This window comes from Zalophus californianus, chromosome 13 (genome assembly GCF_009762305.2).
Source record: "Zalophus californianus isolate mZalCal1 chromosome 13, mZalCal1.pri.v2, whole genome shotgun sequence".
Classification (NCBI taxonomy): domain Eukaryota; kingdom Metazoa; phylum Chordata; class Mammalia; order Carnivora; family Otariidae; genus Zalophus; species Zalophus californianus.
The window spans coordinates 93734934-93749443 of record NC_045607.1 but is presented as its reverse complement, the minus strand read 5'-3'; the positions used below and the strand labels follow the sequence as shown (position 1 = coordinate 93749443).

At 44.9% G+C, this 14510-nt stretch overlaps 1 protein-coding gene across 6 annotated transcripts in view; it reads left to right on the top strand.

The window, feature by feature from the left end:
• The window catches only part of ZNF169 (zinc finger protein 169), a 68582-nt gene extending 54349 nt beyond the window's left edge, over positions 1-14233 (top strand). For 4 of the 6 annotated variants that reach the window (XM_027615011.2, XM_027615014.2, XM_027615017.2 and 1 more), the window contains one exon: positions 10371-14233. In XM_027615011.2, the coding sequence (XP_027470812.1) occupies positions 10371-11866 (1496 nt within the window). In that variant the 3' untranslated portion in view covers positions 11867-14233. The remainder of the gene's footprint in view (positions 1-10370) is intronic. The other 2 variants (XM_027615015.2, XM_027615012.2) reach the window with 1 other exon arrangement.
• Positions 14234-14510: the final 277 nt, after the last annotated feature.

The window sequence follows — 14510 nt, the reverse complement described above, 5'->3', positions numbered from 1 at the left end:
ATGAACATTGGGGTGCATATGGCCCTTCTTTTCACTACACCTGTGTCTTTGGGGTAAATAACCAGGAGTGCAATTCCTGGGTCATAGGGTAGCTCTAGTTTTATATTTTTGAGGCATCTCCACACTGTTTTCCAAAGTGGCTGTACCAACTTGCATTCCCACCAACAGTGTAAGAGGGTTCCCCTTTCTCCACAACCTCTCCAACATTTGTTTCTTTCGCTGTCCATTTTTGCCATTCTAACTGGTGTAAGGTGGTATCTCAATGTGGTTTGGATTTGAATTTCCCTGATGGCTAATAATGAACATTTTTTCATGTCTGTTAGCCATTTGTATGTCTTCTTCAGAGAAGTGACTGTTCATGTCTTCTGCCCATTTTTTGACTTGATTATTTGTTTTTTGGGTGTTGAGTTTGAGAAATGCTTTATAGATCTTGGATACCAGCCCTTTGTCTATAGTGTCATTTGCAAATATCTTCTCCCATTCTGTGGGTTGCCTCTTTGTTTCGTTGATGGTTTCCTTTGCTGTGCAGAAGCTTTTTATCTTGATGAAGTCCCAGAAGTTCATTTTTGCTTTTGTTTCACTAATCTTTGGAGATGAATCTTAAAAGAAGTTGCTGTGGGCGATGTCAAAGAGGTTACTGCCTATGTTCTCCTCTAGGATTTTGTTGGATTCCTGTCTCACATTGAGGTCTTTCATCCATTTTGAGTTTATCTTTGTGTATGGTGTTAGAGAATGGTCGAGTTTCATTCTTCTGCATGTGGCTGTCCAATTTTCCCAGCACCATTTATTGAAGAGACTGTCTTTTTTCCATTGCATGTTTTTTTCCTGCTTTGTCAAAAATTATTTGACCATTGAGTTGAGGAGCCATATCTGGGTTCTCTATTCTGTTCCATTGGTCTATATGTCTGTTTTTGTGCCAGTACCATGCTGTCTTGGTGATGACAGCTTTGTAATATAGCTTGAAATCGGGCAACGTGATGCCCCCAGCTTTGTTTTTCTTTTTCAACATTTCCTTGGCGATTCGGGGTCTTTTCTGATTCCATAAAATTTTAGGATTGTTTGTTCCAGCACTTTGAAAAATGTCATTGGAATTTTGATCGGGATGGCACTGAAGGTATAGATGGCTCTGAGTAGCATAGACATTTTAACAATGTTTATTCTTCCGATCCATGAGCATGGAATGTTTTTCCATCTTTTTGTGTCTTCTTCAGTTTCTTTCATGAGTGTTCTGTAGTTCCTAGAGTATAGATCCTTTACCTCTTTGGTTAGGTTTATTCTGAGATATCTTACAGTTTTTGGTACTATTGTAAATGGAATTGTTTCTCTAATTTCTCTTTCTACAGTTGTGTTGTTAGTGGATAAGAAAGCAACTGGGGGCACCTGGGTGGCTCAGTTGGTTAAGTGACTGCCTTTGGCTAAGGTCATGATCCTGGAGTCCCGGGATCGAGTCCCGCATTGGGCTCCTTGCTTAGCGGGGAGTCTGCTTCTCCCTCTGACCCTCTTCCCTCTCATGCTTTCTATCTCTTATTCTCTCTCAAATAAATAAAATCTTTAAAAAAAAAAAGCAACTGATTTCTATGCATTGATTTTGTATCCTGCCACAGTACTGAATTGCTGTATGAGTTCTAGTAATTTGGGGGTGGAGTCTTTTGGGTTTTCAACATCAAGTATCATGTTATCTGCGAAGAGAGAGAGTTTGACTTCTTTGCCAATCTGAATACCTTTTATTTCTTTTTCTTGTCTGATTGCTGTTGCTAGGACTTCTAGTACTATGTTGAACAATAGTGGAGAGAGTGGGCATTCTTGACGTGTTCCTGATCTTAAGGGAAAGGCTCTCATCTTTTCCCCATTGAGGATGATAATCGTTGTGGGTTCTTCATAGATGGATTTTATGAACTTGAGAAATGTTCCCTCTATCCCTATACTCTGAAGCGTTTTAATCAGGAAAGGATGTTGTATTTTGTCAAATGCTTTTTCTGCATCAATTGAGAGGACCATATGGTTCTTCTCCCTCCTCTTATTAATGTGTTCTATCACATTGATTGATTTGCAAATGTTGAACCACCCTTGCACCTTGGGGATAAATCCCACTTGGTTCTGGTGGATGATCCTTTTAATGTATTGTTGAATCCTATTAACTAGGATTTTGTTGAGGATATTTGAATCCATATTCATCAGGGGTATCCGTCTGAAATTCTCCTTTTTGATGGGGTCTTTGCCTGGTTTGGGGATGAAGGTAATGCTGGCCTCACAGAATGATTCTGGAAGGTTTCCTTCTGTTTCTATTTTTTGAAACAGCTTCAGGAGAATAGGTATTATTTCTCCTTTGAATGTTTGGTAGAATTTTCCAGGGAAGGGGTGGCTGGGTGGCTCGCTCGGTTAAGTGGCTGCCTCTGGCTCAGGTCATAATCCCAGGGTCCTGGGATCAAGCTCCGCATCGGGCTCCCTGCTCGGTGGGGAGCCTGCTTCTCCCTCTCCCTCTGCCTGCCTCTCTGCCTACTTGTTCTCTCTGCCAAATAAATTAAAATAAAAAAAATTTTTTTCCAGGGAATCCCTCCGGCCCTGGACTCTTGTTTTTTGGGAGGTTTTTGATCACTGCTTCAATCTCGTTACTGGTTATTGGCCTATTCAGGTTGTCAGTTTCTTCCTGTTTCAGTCTTGGCAGCTTATAGGTTTCCAGGAAGGCCTCCATTTCATCCAGATTGCTCAGTTTGGGCATAGAGTTGTTAAGAATTTCTAATAATTTTTTCTATTTCCTTGATGTTAATCGTGATCTCTCCCCTTTCATTCGTAATTGTATTAATTTGGGTCCTTTCTCTTTTCTTTTGGATAAGTCTGACAAGTGGCTTTTCGATCTTATTCTTTCAAAGGACCAACATCTAGTTACGTTGATCTGATCGACTGTGTTTCTGGTTTCTAATTCATTGATCTCTGCTCTAATCTTAATTATTTCTCTTCTAATGCATGGCTTAGGCATCGTTTGTTGCTTTTTCTCTAGTTCTTTAAGGTGTAGAGTTAGTTGGTGAATTTGGGATTTTTCTATTTTTTTGAGTGAGGCTTGGATGGCTATGTATTCCCCCTTAGGACTGCCTTTGCAGTATGCCATAGGTTTTGGACCTATGTGTTTTCATTCTCATTGATTTCTGTGAATTGTTTAAGTTCTTCTTTGATTTCCTGGTTGACCCAAACATTCTTGAGCAGACAAGTGTTTGAATTTCTGCCAAATTTTTTCTTGTGATTGAGTTCCAGTTTTAAAGCATTGTTGTCTGAGAATATGCAGGAAATAATCACATTGTATCGGTTGAGACCTGCCTGATTTGTGACCCAGTATGGGGTCTATTCTGGAGAAAGTTCCATGTGCGCTCAAGAAGAATGAGTATTCTGTTGTTTTAGGGTGGAATGTTCTGTAAATATCTATGAGGTCCATCGGGTCCAGTGTGTCATTCAAAACTCTTGTTTCTTTGATATTCTGCTTAGATGATCTATTGCTGAGAGTATTGAGGTCTCCTATAATTAACATGTTGTTATCAATATGACTCTTTATTTTGGTTAACAGTTGGCTTATGTAGATGGCTGCACCCATGTTGGGGGCATAGATATTTACAATTATTGTTAGATCTTCTTGTTGGATAGACCCTTTAAGAACGATATAGTGTTCTTCTGTGTCTCTAACTACAGACTTTAGTTTAAAATCTAATTTGTCTGATATAAGAATTGCTACCCCAGCTTTCTTTTGGGGTCCATTGGCATGGAAAATGGACCTCCATCCCTTCACTTTCAGTCTGGATGTATCTTTAGGTTCAAAATGAGTCTCTTGAAGACAATATGGATGGGTCCTGTCTTTTTATCCAGTCTGCAACCCTGTGCCGCTTTATGGGAGCATTTAAACCATTCACGTTGAAAGTGATCATTGAAAGACATGAATTTATTGTCATCATGTTGCCTGTGAAGTCCTTGTTTCTATAGATTGTCTCTGTAAACTTCTGTTCTCTATCACTCTTGGGGTCTTTCTCCTTTTATAGAAGCCCCCCCCTTAATATTTCTTGCAGGGCCGGCTTAGTGGTCACATATTCTTTCAGTTTCTGCCGGTCTTGGAAGCTCTGCATCTCTCCATCCATTCTAAATGACAGCCTTGCCAGATAAAGTATTCTTGGCTGCATGTTCTTCTTGTTTAGTACCCTAAATATGTCTTGCCAGGCCCTTTTGGCCTGCCTGGTCTCTGTGGATAGGTCTGACGTTATTCTGATGTTCCTCCCTCATGCCGGTGTGTAGGCCTGTTTTCCTTGATCTTGGGAGTGGTCCTCTCTGCCTCTAGGATGCAAATGTTTGTTTCATTCCCAGATTAGGGAAGTTCTCAGCTTGATTGGCTCAAATACATCTTCTAGTCCTCTCTCTCTCTCCACTCCCTCCGGGATTCCAATTATTCTGATATTGGAACGCTTCATGGTGTCACTTATTTCTCTGATTCTATTTTCATGGATTCTGAGTTGTTTTTCCCTGGCCTGCTCTCTTCCCTTTTTATCTATTATATTGTCTTGTGAATGTTGAACCATATGGTCGCTTATTCGTTCTTCTGCCTCACTTACCCTAGCTGTTAGATTATCTAGATTGGATTGGATCTCAATGATAGTATTTTTAAGTTCTGTCAGTTCAGCTTTCATTTCTGCCCTTAGAGACTCTATGTTGCCATTAATTGATTTCTCCATTCTTGCTATTGTCTTCACAATTGCTACCCTGAATTCCATCTCTGACATCTTGGTTATATCTGCATCCATTTGTAAATCTGCAGCATAAGTCATGATCTCTGAGTCTTTTCTGTTTCGGAGGTTTCTCCTCCTAGTCATTCTGTCGATTGGTGGTTGAGGGAAGGTATAGAGTCCAAATTATTGACCAGAACCCAAGCAAGATGCACCTGTTTTATAGGGACCTAAGGGTTGCTAGCTTCTTGTTTTCCCAGCCTGTCTTCTGGGGGAGGTACCTGCCGCCCTGTTACTCAGCCACCCCTGTTTGGGCGGAGTTGCCCTGCCCCCCTGTGGTGTGGTATGGACTCAGTGGGAATCAGTTTTTTGGGGCTTTTGTTCTCTGGGTGGCTTTCCCTAGTGGCTCTCCGCGTCTCCTCCGTGAGTCAGAGCAGAAGAGACCATTTCTAACCCTCTGCCCCAGAGCAGAGAGATTGCAGTCTGTTCTTCAGTGAGCTCTCCAGGCCACACTGTCTCCGTTTCTGTCCCTGCTGCTATAAACTGCAGTCCTGGGTTGTGCGCCCCTCAGCGCTCCCAGTCCTGCCTCCAGTTCGGGGCACATCTCTGTGCTTTGTGCTTCTAAAACCGCCAGCCGCTCCCAGTTCGCACACGCGACCCCGCCGCTCTGGGTTTCCGTTCCGGGGGCTGCCCTAAAGTCCTTTCCGTGCTGCTACCAGTCTGCGAGTCTGTGCCCCGTCCCCAGTGATGGAGGCTGTCACTTACCAGCAGTGTAGGATCCCCACGGCCAGGCTCCCTCCCGCTGCCATTTATCCTCCGATATCTGCCCGTGGAATCACGGCTCCCCGCTTGGTACCTCGAAACCAACCACTTGCGATATTGTTTGTAGAGATCCAGATCTTCTTACATCTCAGGCTGATTTCGTGAGTTCTCAGAGTGGTCTCAGCTCAAATATGGGGACCAGTTTAAATAGGGTCCCCCTACTCCTCCGCCATCTTTTCTTCCCCGTCGTGAATGACTTTTTAAATGTACTGTTGGATTCTCTTTGCTAGTATTTTGTGAAGGATTTTTATATCTATGTTAATCAGAGATACTGACCTATAGTTCCCTTTTGTGATGGTTTCTTTATCTGGTTTTGGTATCAGGCTGGCCTCATGAATGAATTTGAGAAGAATAGGTTAAAGTATTGTTTTTAATAGATTTTATTTATTTGACAGAGCAGCAGGCAGAGGGAGAGGGAGAAGCAGGCTCCCCGCTGAGTATGGAGCCCAACGTGGGTCTCCATTCCAGGACCCTGGGATCATGACCCAAGCCGAAGGCAGATGCTTAACCAACTGAGCCACCCAGCTGCCCCAAGGTTAACTATTCTTCAGATCTTTGGTAGAGGGGAACCTTGGTGGCTGAGTTGGTTAAATCTTGATCTCGGGGTCCTGGGATCAAACCCTGTCTTGGGCTCTCTGCTCAGTGGGGAGTCTGCTTTTCCTTCGCCCTCCGTGCTCTCTCTCAAATAATCTCTAAAAAAAAATCTTTGGTAGAATTCAACAGCAAAGCTATCTGGTCATGGACTTTTGTTTGTTGAAGTTTTTTGGTTACTAATTCAATCTCCTTACTGCTAACTGGTTTCTTCAAATTTTCTATTTCTTCCTGCTTCAGTTTTGGTAGGTTTTATGTTCCTAGGAATTTATCCATTTCTTCTAGGTTGTCTAATTTGTTGGCATATAGTTTTTCATAATACTCTTTAATAACTATTTCTGTGATGGTTGTTATTTCTCCTCTTTCATTTCTAATTTTGAGTTTGTTTTGCTTTTTGATGAGTCTGACTAGGGGTTTGTCAATTTTCTTGATGTTTTCGAAGAACCAGCTCATTTATTTCTGCTCTAACCTTTATTATTTCCTTCCCTTTGCTGGTTTTGGGTGGTGTTTTGTTCTTTTTCTAGCTCTGGTAAGGTTAGGTTGTTTGAGATTTTTCTTGCTTCTTCAGGTAGGCCTGTATTGCATATACTTTCCTCTTAGAACAGCTTTTGCTGCATGCCCAAAGGTTTTGGACCATTGTTTTCATATACTTTTTGATTTATTCTTTGATTTCTCAGTGGACCTATTCATTGTTTAGTAGCATGTTATTTAACCTCATGTATCTGTGGTCTTTCCAGATTTTTTCTTATGGTTGATTTCTAGTTTCATAGTGTTATGGTCAGAAAAGATGCACGGGATTACTTCAGTCTTTGAATTTGTTGAGGCTTGTTTTGTGGCCTAATATATGATCTGTTCTGGAGGATGTTCCATGTGCACTTGAAAAGAATGTGTATTCTGTTTTAGAATGGAATGTTCTGAATATATGTTAAATCCATCTGTTCCCATTTGCCAATCAAAGCCACTGTTTCCTTGTTGCTTTTGTTTGGATGATCTGTCCATTGATGTAAGTGGGGTGTTAAAGGCCCCTACTATTATTGTATTACTATCAAGTAGTTCCTTTATGTTTATTCTTAACTCTTTTACATATTTGGGTGCTGCCATGTTGGGTACATAAGCATTTACAATTGTTATATCTTCTTGTTGGATTGTCTCCTTTACTATTACATAGTATCCTTCTTTGTCTCTTAGTCTATTTTGTCTGATGTAAGTACTGGTACCCACCTTTCTTTTGACATCCATTTGCATGATCTCCTTCCCCTCAAGACTTTCAATCTTCATGTGTCTTTAGGTCTGAAATGAGTCTCTGGTAGGCAGCTTACAGATTTTTTTTAATTACTCTGTCACACTATGTCTTTTGAGTGGAGCATTTAGTACATTTACACTGAAAGTAATTGATCTGTATTGCCATTTTGTTACCTGTTTTGTGGTTGTATTTGTAGTTTTTCCCTGATTCCTCTTTCTTTCATGGTTTGTTGGTTTTCTTTAGTGATAAGCAGGATTCTTCATGTTTTGCTTATCTATTACTGTTGACTTGTGTTTACCATTTGATTTATATATAACATCTTCTGCATACAGCAGTATTTTATGCTGATGGTCATTCAATATTGCATTCGTTCTTTACTCCCCTCCCCTCCATGTTTTAGGTATATGCCCCTCCTAGTTTATGTCCTTTTATTTTACTGATCCCTTGACTGACATTTACAGAAATACTTTTACTGCTTTTGTGTTTTTTCACACCCTAACTTATCATCTTTCCTTTCCACTGAAGTGTTCCCTTTAATATTTCTTCTACAGCTGGCTTAGTGGTCACAGACTACTGTAGTTGTCCTCTGGAAAAACTCTCTCTCCTATTTAGATAGGAGAGATAAAAGATAAAACTTTATATCCAGCAAAGCCATCATTCAGAATAGGAGAGAGAAAGTATTTTTGGCTGCAGAAGTTTCCCTTTCAGCACTTTGAATATATCATGCCACTTCCTTCTGGCCTGCAAAACTCTAATAGCCTTATGGGCTTTCCCTGTGTATACAGGTCTTCTTTTCTTTTGCAACCTTAAAAATCTTGACCAGTATTTCTTGACATTTTAATTACTGTATGTCTTGGTGTGGACATCCTTGGGTTGATTTTGTTGAGGGATCTCTGTGCCTCCTGAAACAATTTCTTTTTCCCTCCCCAGATTTAGGAAATTTTCAGCTATAATTTCTTTTCCCCCCTTTATCTTCTTCTGGGATCCCAGTAGATGCAAATGTTACTATGCTTGACAGAGTCACTGAGGTCCCTAAGTCTGTTCTCCATGCAGTATTTGTCATCTGCTTAGCTTGACTGCTTTACATTACTCTATCCTCCAGGTCACTAATACATTCCTCTCCTTCCTGTAGCCTACTATTTATTCTATCCCTTGTATTTTTAGTTTCATTTATTGAGTTCTCAAGGGTCTCGCTGATGTCCTTCATTCTTAAGTCCAGTGAGTATCTTTATGATGATTACTTTAAATTCTCTACATCAGGCTAACTACTTCTGTTTTGTTTAGGTCTCCTGCTGTGTTTTTGTCATGGTCTTTCCTTTGGGACATACTCCCCCTGCCACCTCATTTTGTGTGTGTGTGTGTGTGTTAGGAAACTCAGCTACATCTCCTCTTGAAAGTAGTGGTCCTATGAAGAAGTCCTGTAGTGACCCTGCAGTGTTCCCTGTTCACCAGGACCTGGTGCTTTAGAGGTGTCTCCTGTGTGTGTTGCCTGCATCTTGCTATTGTGTTGGAGTAGCTTTTCCTTTCAGTGCAGACTCTGCACTGACTCTGCCTACTGCTATCTGTGGTGAGACCCAGATAGGCTGGCTCTGAAGGGGAGTGACCATAGGAGGGCTCAGGGGTAGGATGGTGGTGGTAACAAAATTTGCACTGGGGAATCTGGCCTAGGACTAGTGACTCAGTGTGGTAATCGCCAGGGGCATGGTGTACGTTAGCAGCAGTGGCCTGGGGTAACTCAAGCAGCTGAGGTGGCCATCGAGGGACACATGGCAGCTGGGAGCCTATGGTGGCTGGGCATGGCATGGACAATGTCAGCAAAATTTGCACTGGGCCACTAGTCCTCGGCCAACCCCCCAAAGCAAGGTGGCAGCCAGGGATAAAGTGTACAGGAACAGCAGCGGCTTCAGGTGTGCAGCGACGGAGCAGGGCACGCAGGAGCTGCTAGTCCTCATCCAGTCCCCCAAAGAAATGCAGCGGCCACAGAGGCACAGCGCATTCACGGAATTTTTGCTAAGCCCAGGCCTGAGGCCAGCCAGCTTGGCATGGGCAAGTCCTCAGGAGAATACAGGGGTGTGGTACACTGCTAGCAGGTTAGGTAGCCAGTGTCTGTGTAGCCCCGCGTCCCACAGGTGGCCCCCTGTGCTGGGAGGTGGGGGAGGAAAATGGCACCTGCCAGCTCCTTTGTTCCCAGAGAAGTCCCCCAACATGCTCCGAAATCTGTATAAACAGATATCCCTCCCGTTGTGCAAGTTGTCGCTTCTGTGTTGCCTCTCCTTGGGCTGCTGTCACTTTAGGGGCAGGCTCTGGCCATCGCGTGCCTAGCACTGAGGTGGCTGACTTTCAAAGCTCCAAATCCCACTGGTTATACAAACTCACGGGATTCAGCCCCTCTGGTTTTCAAGGCCAGACATTATGGGGATTTGCTTGCTCTGTGGGGGCTCTATGGTGCTTTCTCCTTTCCATGACCACGGTTCCATGCTTCCAACCACTGTTTCTGCCCTTCATAACCTCTCAAATGTGAGTCGTGGAGTTTGTTTTGCCAAGTCTTCAGATCACTCTCCAGTTTACGGACTTGGATATGAGTGATAATCTAGTTGTAAACATGGGACTGGGTGAGCTTAGGGTCCTCTCATTCTACCGTCTTGCACTGCCTCCCCATGAGTCACCTAGTTTCTCAGTGGAAGCATATATTTGTGGATAATGTTTGCATTAGCTTTGACTGGCTTGCAGAAAACTGTATTGGGGGGAAAATGTGTAACTCTAATGGCAGCAGTTTATAGGGTCAGGCTGCCTATGATGCTTTCTTGCTGGGCCGGTGGGCTGGTAGTTGGAGCTGGCTCATCAGGCGTGTCTTCTGTGTTGCAATAAGATATGCATTAATGTGTCAGCGAGGGATGGAAGGTAGGTACGTAAAGGATATCTTGGTTGCGGGAACAGCTGAGGAATGACTGTTGGGCAGGTGGAACCAACCCTTCACAAGGTACCTGTGGTGATTCTGACCACCATTTTCTCTCCAGCAGAGCCAGGGACAGAATTCCGGCCATGTGGCCATTCCTGCCCAGTGACCTTTTCCAGTACCCAGTTCTTCGGACAGTATGTGCTGTGTGGTCACCTTCCTCAGATCTTCCCAAGCTCATACGCAGGAAGCCCCATCCCAGTGGAAGCTCCAAACTGCTCAAGTGAACAAGCAGACGGAGACACAGAGGGGAGACTCCAGCTGAGTGGGGTTTCCAGGGTGCTCTTCAGACCCTCTCAGGGCCGGCCAGTAGACTGGGTGGAAGGCAACAGAGCTGGGCATCCTGAGGAGGCAGGCCTCACAGCATCTGAGGCAGCCATGTATGGAAAATACAGACTGGGACTTGGTACCAAATCTAGCTTCTTGAGCCTCCAGAAGCATCATGTATGCCCTGAATGTGGCAGAAGCTTCTGTCAGAAGTCAGACCTCACCAAGCACCAGAGGACACACTCAGGGGAGAAGCCTTACAGCTGTAGGGAGTGTGGGCGAGGCTTTGGCCGCAAGTCCTCCCTCACCATCCACCAGAGGAAACACTCGGGGGAGAAGCCTTATGTGTGCCGGGAGTGTGGGCGCCACTTTAGGTACACGTCCTCACTTACCAACCACAAGAGGATACACTCTGGGGAGAGGCCCTTTGAATGTCAGGAATGTGGGCGAGGTTTTCGCCAAAAGATTGCCCTCATCCTGCATCAGAGGACACACTTGGAGGAGAAGCCCTTTGTGTGTCCTGAATGTGGGAGAGGCTTCTGCCAGAAGGCATCGCTCCTCCAACATCGCAGCTCACATTCGGGTGAAAGGCCCTTCTTGTGCCTCGAGTGTGGGCGTGGCTTCAGGCAGCAGGCACTACTCCTCAGTCATCAAGTCACGCACTCAGGGGAAAAGCCTTATGTCTGTGCTGAGTGTGGGCATGGCTTTCGCCAGAAGGTCACCCTTGTCAGACACCAGAGGACGCACACAGGAGAGAAGCCTTACCTGTGCCCAGAGTGTGGGCGTGGCTTTAGCCAGAAGGTCTCCCTCATGGGACACCAGAGGACACACACAGGGGAGAAGCCTTACCTGTGCCCGGAGTGTGGGCGTGGCTTTGGTCAAAAGGTCACCCTCATCAGACACCAGAGGACGCACACAGGGGAGAAGCCTTATCTGTGCCCGGAGTGTGGACGCACCTTTGGCTTCAAGTCACTCCTCACCAGACACCAGAGGACACACTTAGAGGAGGCGGCTGATGTGTATGGAGTATGTGAGCAAGGACTTGGCCAGAAGTCTCACTTCACCTCTGACCAGAGGTCACACTTGGTGGGGAAGCCATGTGTGTGCAGTGAATGTGGGCGAGGCTTCGGCTTCAGGTCAGCCCTTATCAGACACCAGCGCACCCACTCAGGAGAGAAGCCGTATGTGTGCAGGGAATGCGGCCGAGCCTTTAGCCAGAAGTCTCACCTTCACAGACACAGGAGGACCAAGTCTGGCCATCGCCTCCCACCTCAAGAGCTGCTCTCCTGACCTTTCCTTTCCTCTTGAGGCAGAAAGCACTAGGAGATGTTCTACTTTCCTCAAACGCAGTGGAGGAAAAAATGTGTTCTTTCAGTGATTGGAAGATAGTTGATTTATGGTTTATTTTATGTGCTAGCAATGTGTTTTAATTTGCTAGGGCTGCCATAACAAAACACCACAAACTTGATGGCCAAAGAACAATTTTCTCACAGTTCTTGGGACCAGAAATCCAAGATCAGTGTGTGCACTTTGGTTTCTACTGAAGCCTTTCTCCTCCATTGGCAGATGCCTACATCCTTACTGTGTCCTCACATGGCCTTTGTGCACATCTTCTAAGGACAACAGCCTTACTGGGTCAGGGCCCCACTCTTGTCACCGAACAAGGTCACACTGTGGGTTCTGGCTTCAACATAGGAATTTGGAACAACATAGGAATTTGGAACACATATGGCTGTGACCATAACAGCCTCCTGGACCCCCAAAATTCATGTTCTCACATCCACAGCATGTTCTTAACAGCTCCCAAAGTGTTGACCCATTCCAGCATTGACTGTCCAAAATCTCAAGTAAATCAAAATATGGGTGAGGCTAGGGGTATGTTTCACCCTGAGGCAAAGTTCCTCTCCATCTGTGAACCAGACAAGTTACCACAGATGTAGAATTTGCGTTCCCTTTCCACAAGGGGAAACAAGAAAAGATTGATGGGTCCCAAACATATCTGTGACCTAGCAAGCAAATTCTATTAGGTTTTAAAGGCTTGAGAATGTCTGGTAGGATGCTTTGCCCTCTGGTCCTGCTGGGGTGGCAGCAGCAGGCTGACAGCAGTATGCAACCCCTTGAGACCATGGAGGCATTACCCTCCAGGCCCACCACGGGAATGTCAGACCAACTGATCTGTTTCACTGTCAGGGTCACTGTTTCCTCCTCTTGGTGAGTAGCATCACAGAAGTCTGACAGCCGGCCTTTGCTGTGTCCCGTCTGTACCATCCTTAGTACAGCCTTGTAGTTACCACTGAGCATCAACTGGTTCCAAACTAATCTCTTTATCAAATGACTGTCCAACACCACCACTGGTATTCTCTCCAGAACAGGCTTTCTCATTTTCACAATATGGATAGGCTAAGAATTCTCTAAATCTTCAAGTTCTGGCTCCTTTTTGCTAAACAGTTCCTTCAATTTATCTCCCTCATCACATATTTCTAGGAGGAGCAACAAGAAACAGGTATACCTTTCAACACCTTGCTTAGAAACCTCCTCAGCTAAGAATTCGTCACTTCTGTCGACTAAGATTTTGATTCTGTCGACTAAGATTTTGATCCTCCACTAAACAATGGAACACAACCCAGCCACATTCTTTGCTGCTTTATAATCAGGATTGACTTTCCTTTAGTTTCCAATAACGTTCCACATTTCTGAGGCCACAGCAGAATCACTTCTAATTCCTCTTCCTACCATAGTCTCCTTGAGGCAACCCTGGCTTTCTCCAGCAAGCACCTCTAAACTCGTCCACCCTCTACCCACCACCCAGTTCCAAAACCACCTCCATAGTTTTTCATATTTATAGTAACACACCACTCAGTACCAAAACTGTATTCTTTTACCAGGGCTGCCATAACAAAAGCAGAGACTGGAAGTCCAAGATCACCCTGACCTACTGAACTCTGCCTGCTGGCTGGCAGGTGGCACCTTCTCACATGGCCATTCCCCTACACACATGCCAGACAGCAAGTAAGCGCTGGTGTCCCTTACTCTTGTAGGATCAGGGCTCCACCCTTACAACATAATGTAACTTTCAATACTTCCTTAGGTCCTGGACCAAATACTGTCACATTAGAAAGGGCTTCACCATGGACTTTTTTGGGGGAAGATTTAGTTCATAACACTGCCCTCTGGACCCCCCAGATTCCTACCTGGCTCTCAACTCCTGCCATAAAGGGTCCTGATCTCTTCTTTCTCAGGAGTGCAAAGCCAGCAGGAAGCACTGGGCAGTGCTGCGCTTTCCTGAAGTGGAATGCAGGAAGCATGCTGGTCCCCTCTTAGTGGCCAGGGGTGTGTGTGTTGGGGGGGTTGTTGGACACACCTGCTTTGTAAGCCCTCCTCCACACCCAGGTCTGTTTAATAAACTGCTTCCTTACAAAGCTGAACCTGATCATGTACCTCATTCCTTCAGCTGTCAAGAACCCCATGGTCCTGAACCTCAGGAGACATGGAGGGTCACTGTCTATTTGTTCTGAACTGTGGCCCTGTGTGGGGGGAGGGCTTTCATCATCACCCTTTCTTAGGTCCTCCAACAATGCCAGTGGGGGCATCTTCCTGCACCCCCAGCCCTGCATCCTGTTAGCCACACCCACGTACCAGTAATCCAGCCGGAGGACTTGGGGCTTTTCTTCCATGACCCTCCCTAGTCCTCCAGTCAGAGGAGCTACAGCACCTGTCTTTATATGCAGTCCAAAGTACTGTCTCTCGCTCTCAGATCCCCAGAGCCTGACAAGTGTCCAGCCCAGGATAGGCCTTGTCCTTTTGCCTTGGGCACAATAATGGTCCCCACCAAGTCCTTTTCCCCAGGCCCAGAGGTTTTTCCTGGCTTAAAATCCAGAGGCAATAAAAGATTAATACACAAAGAATTTAAAAAACCCAAAATTTTACATGTCAA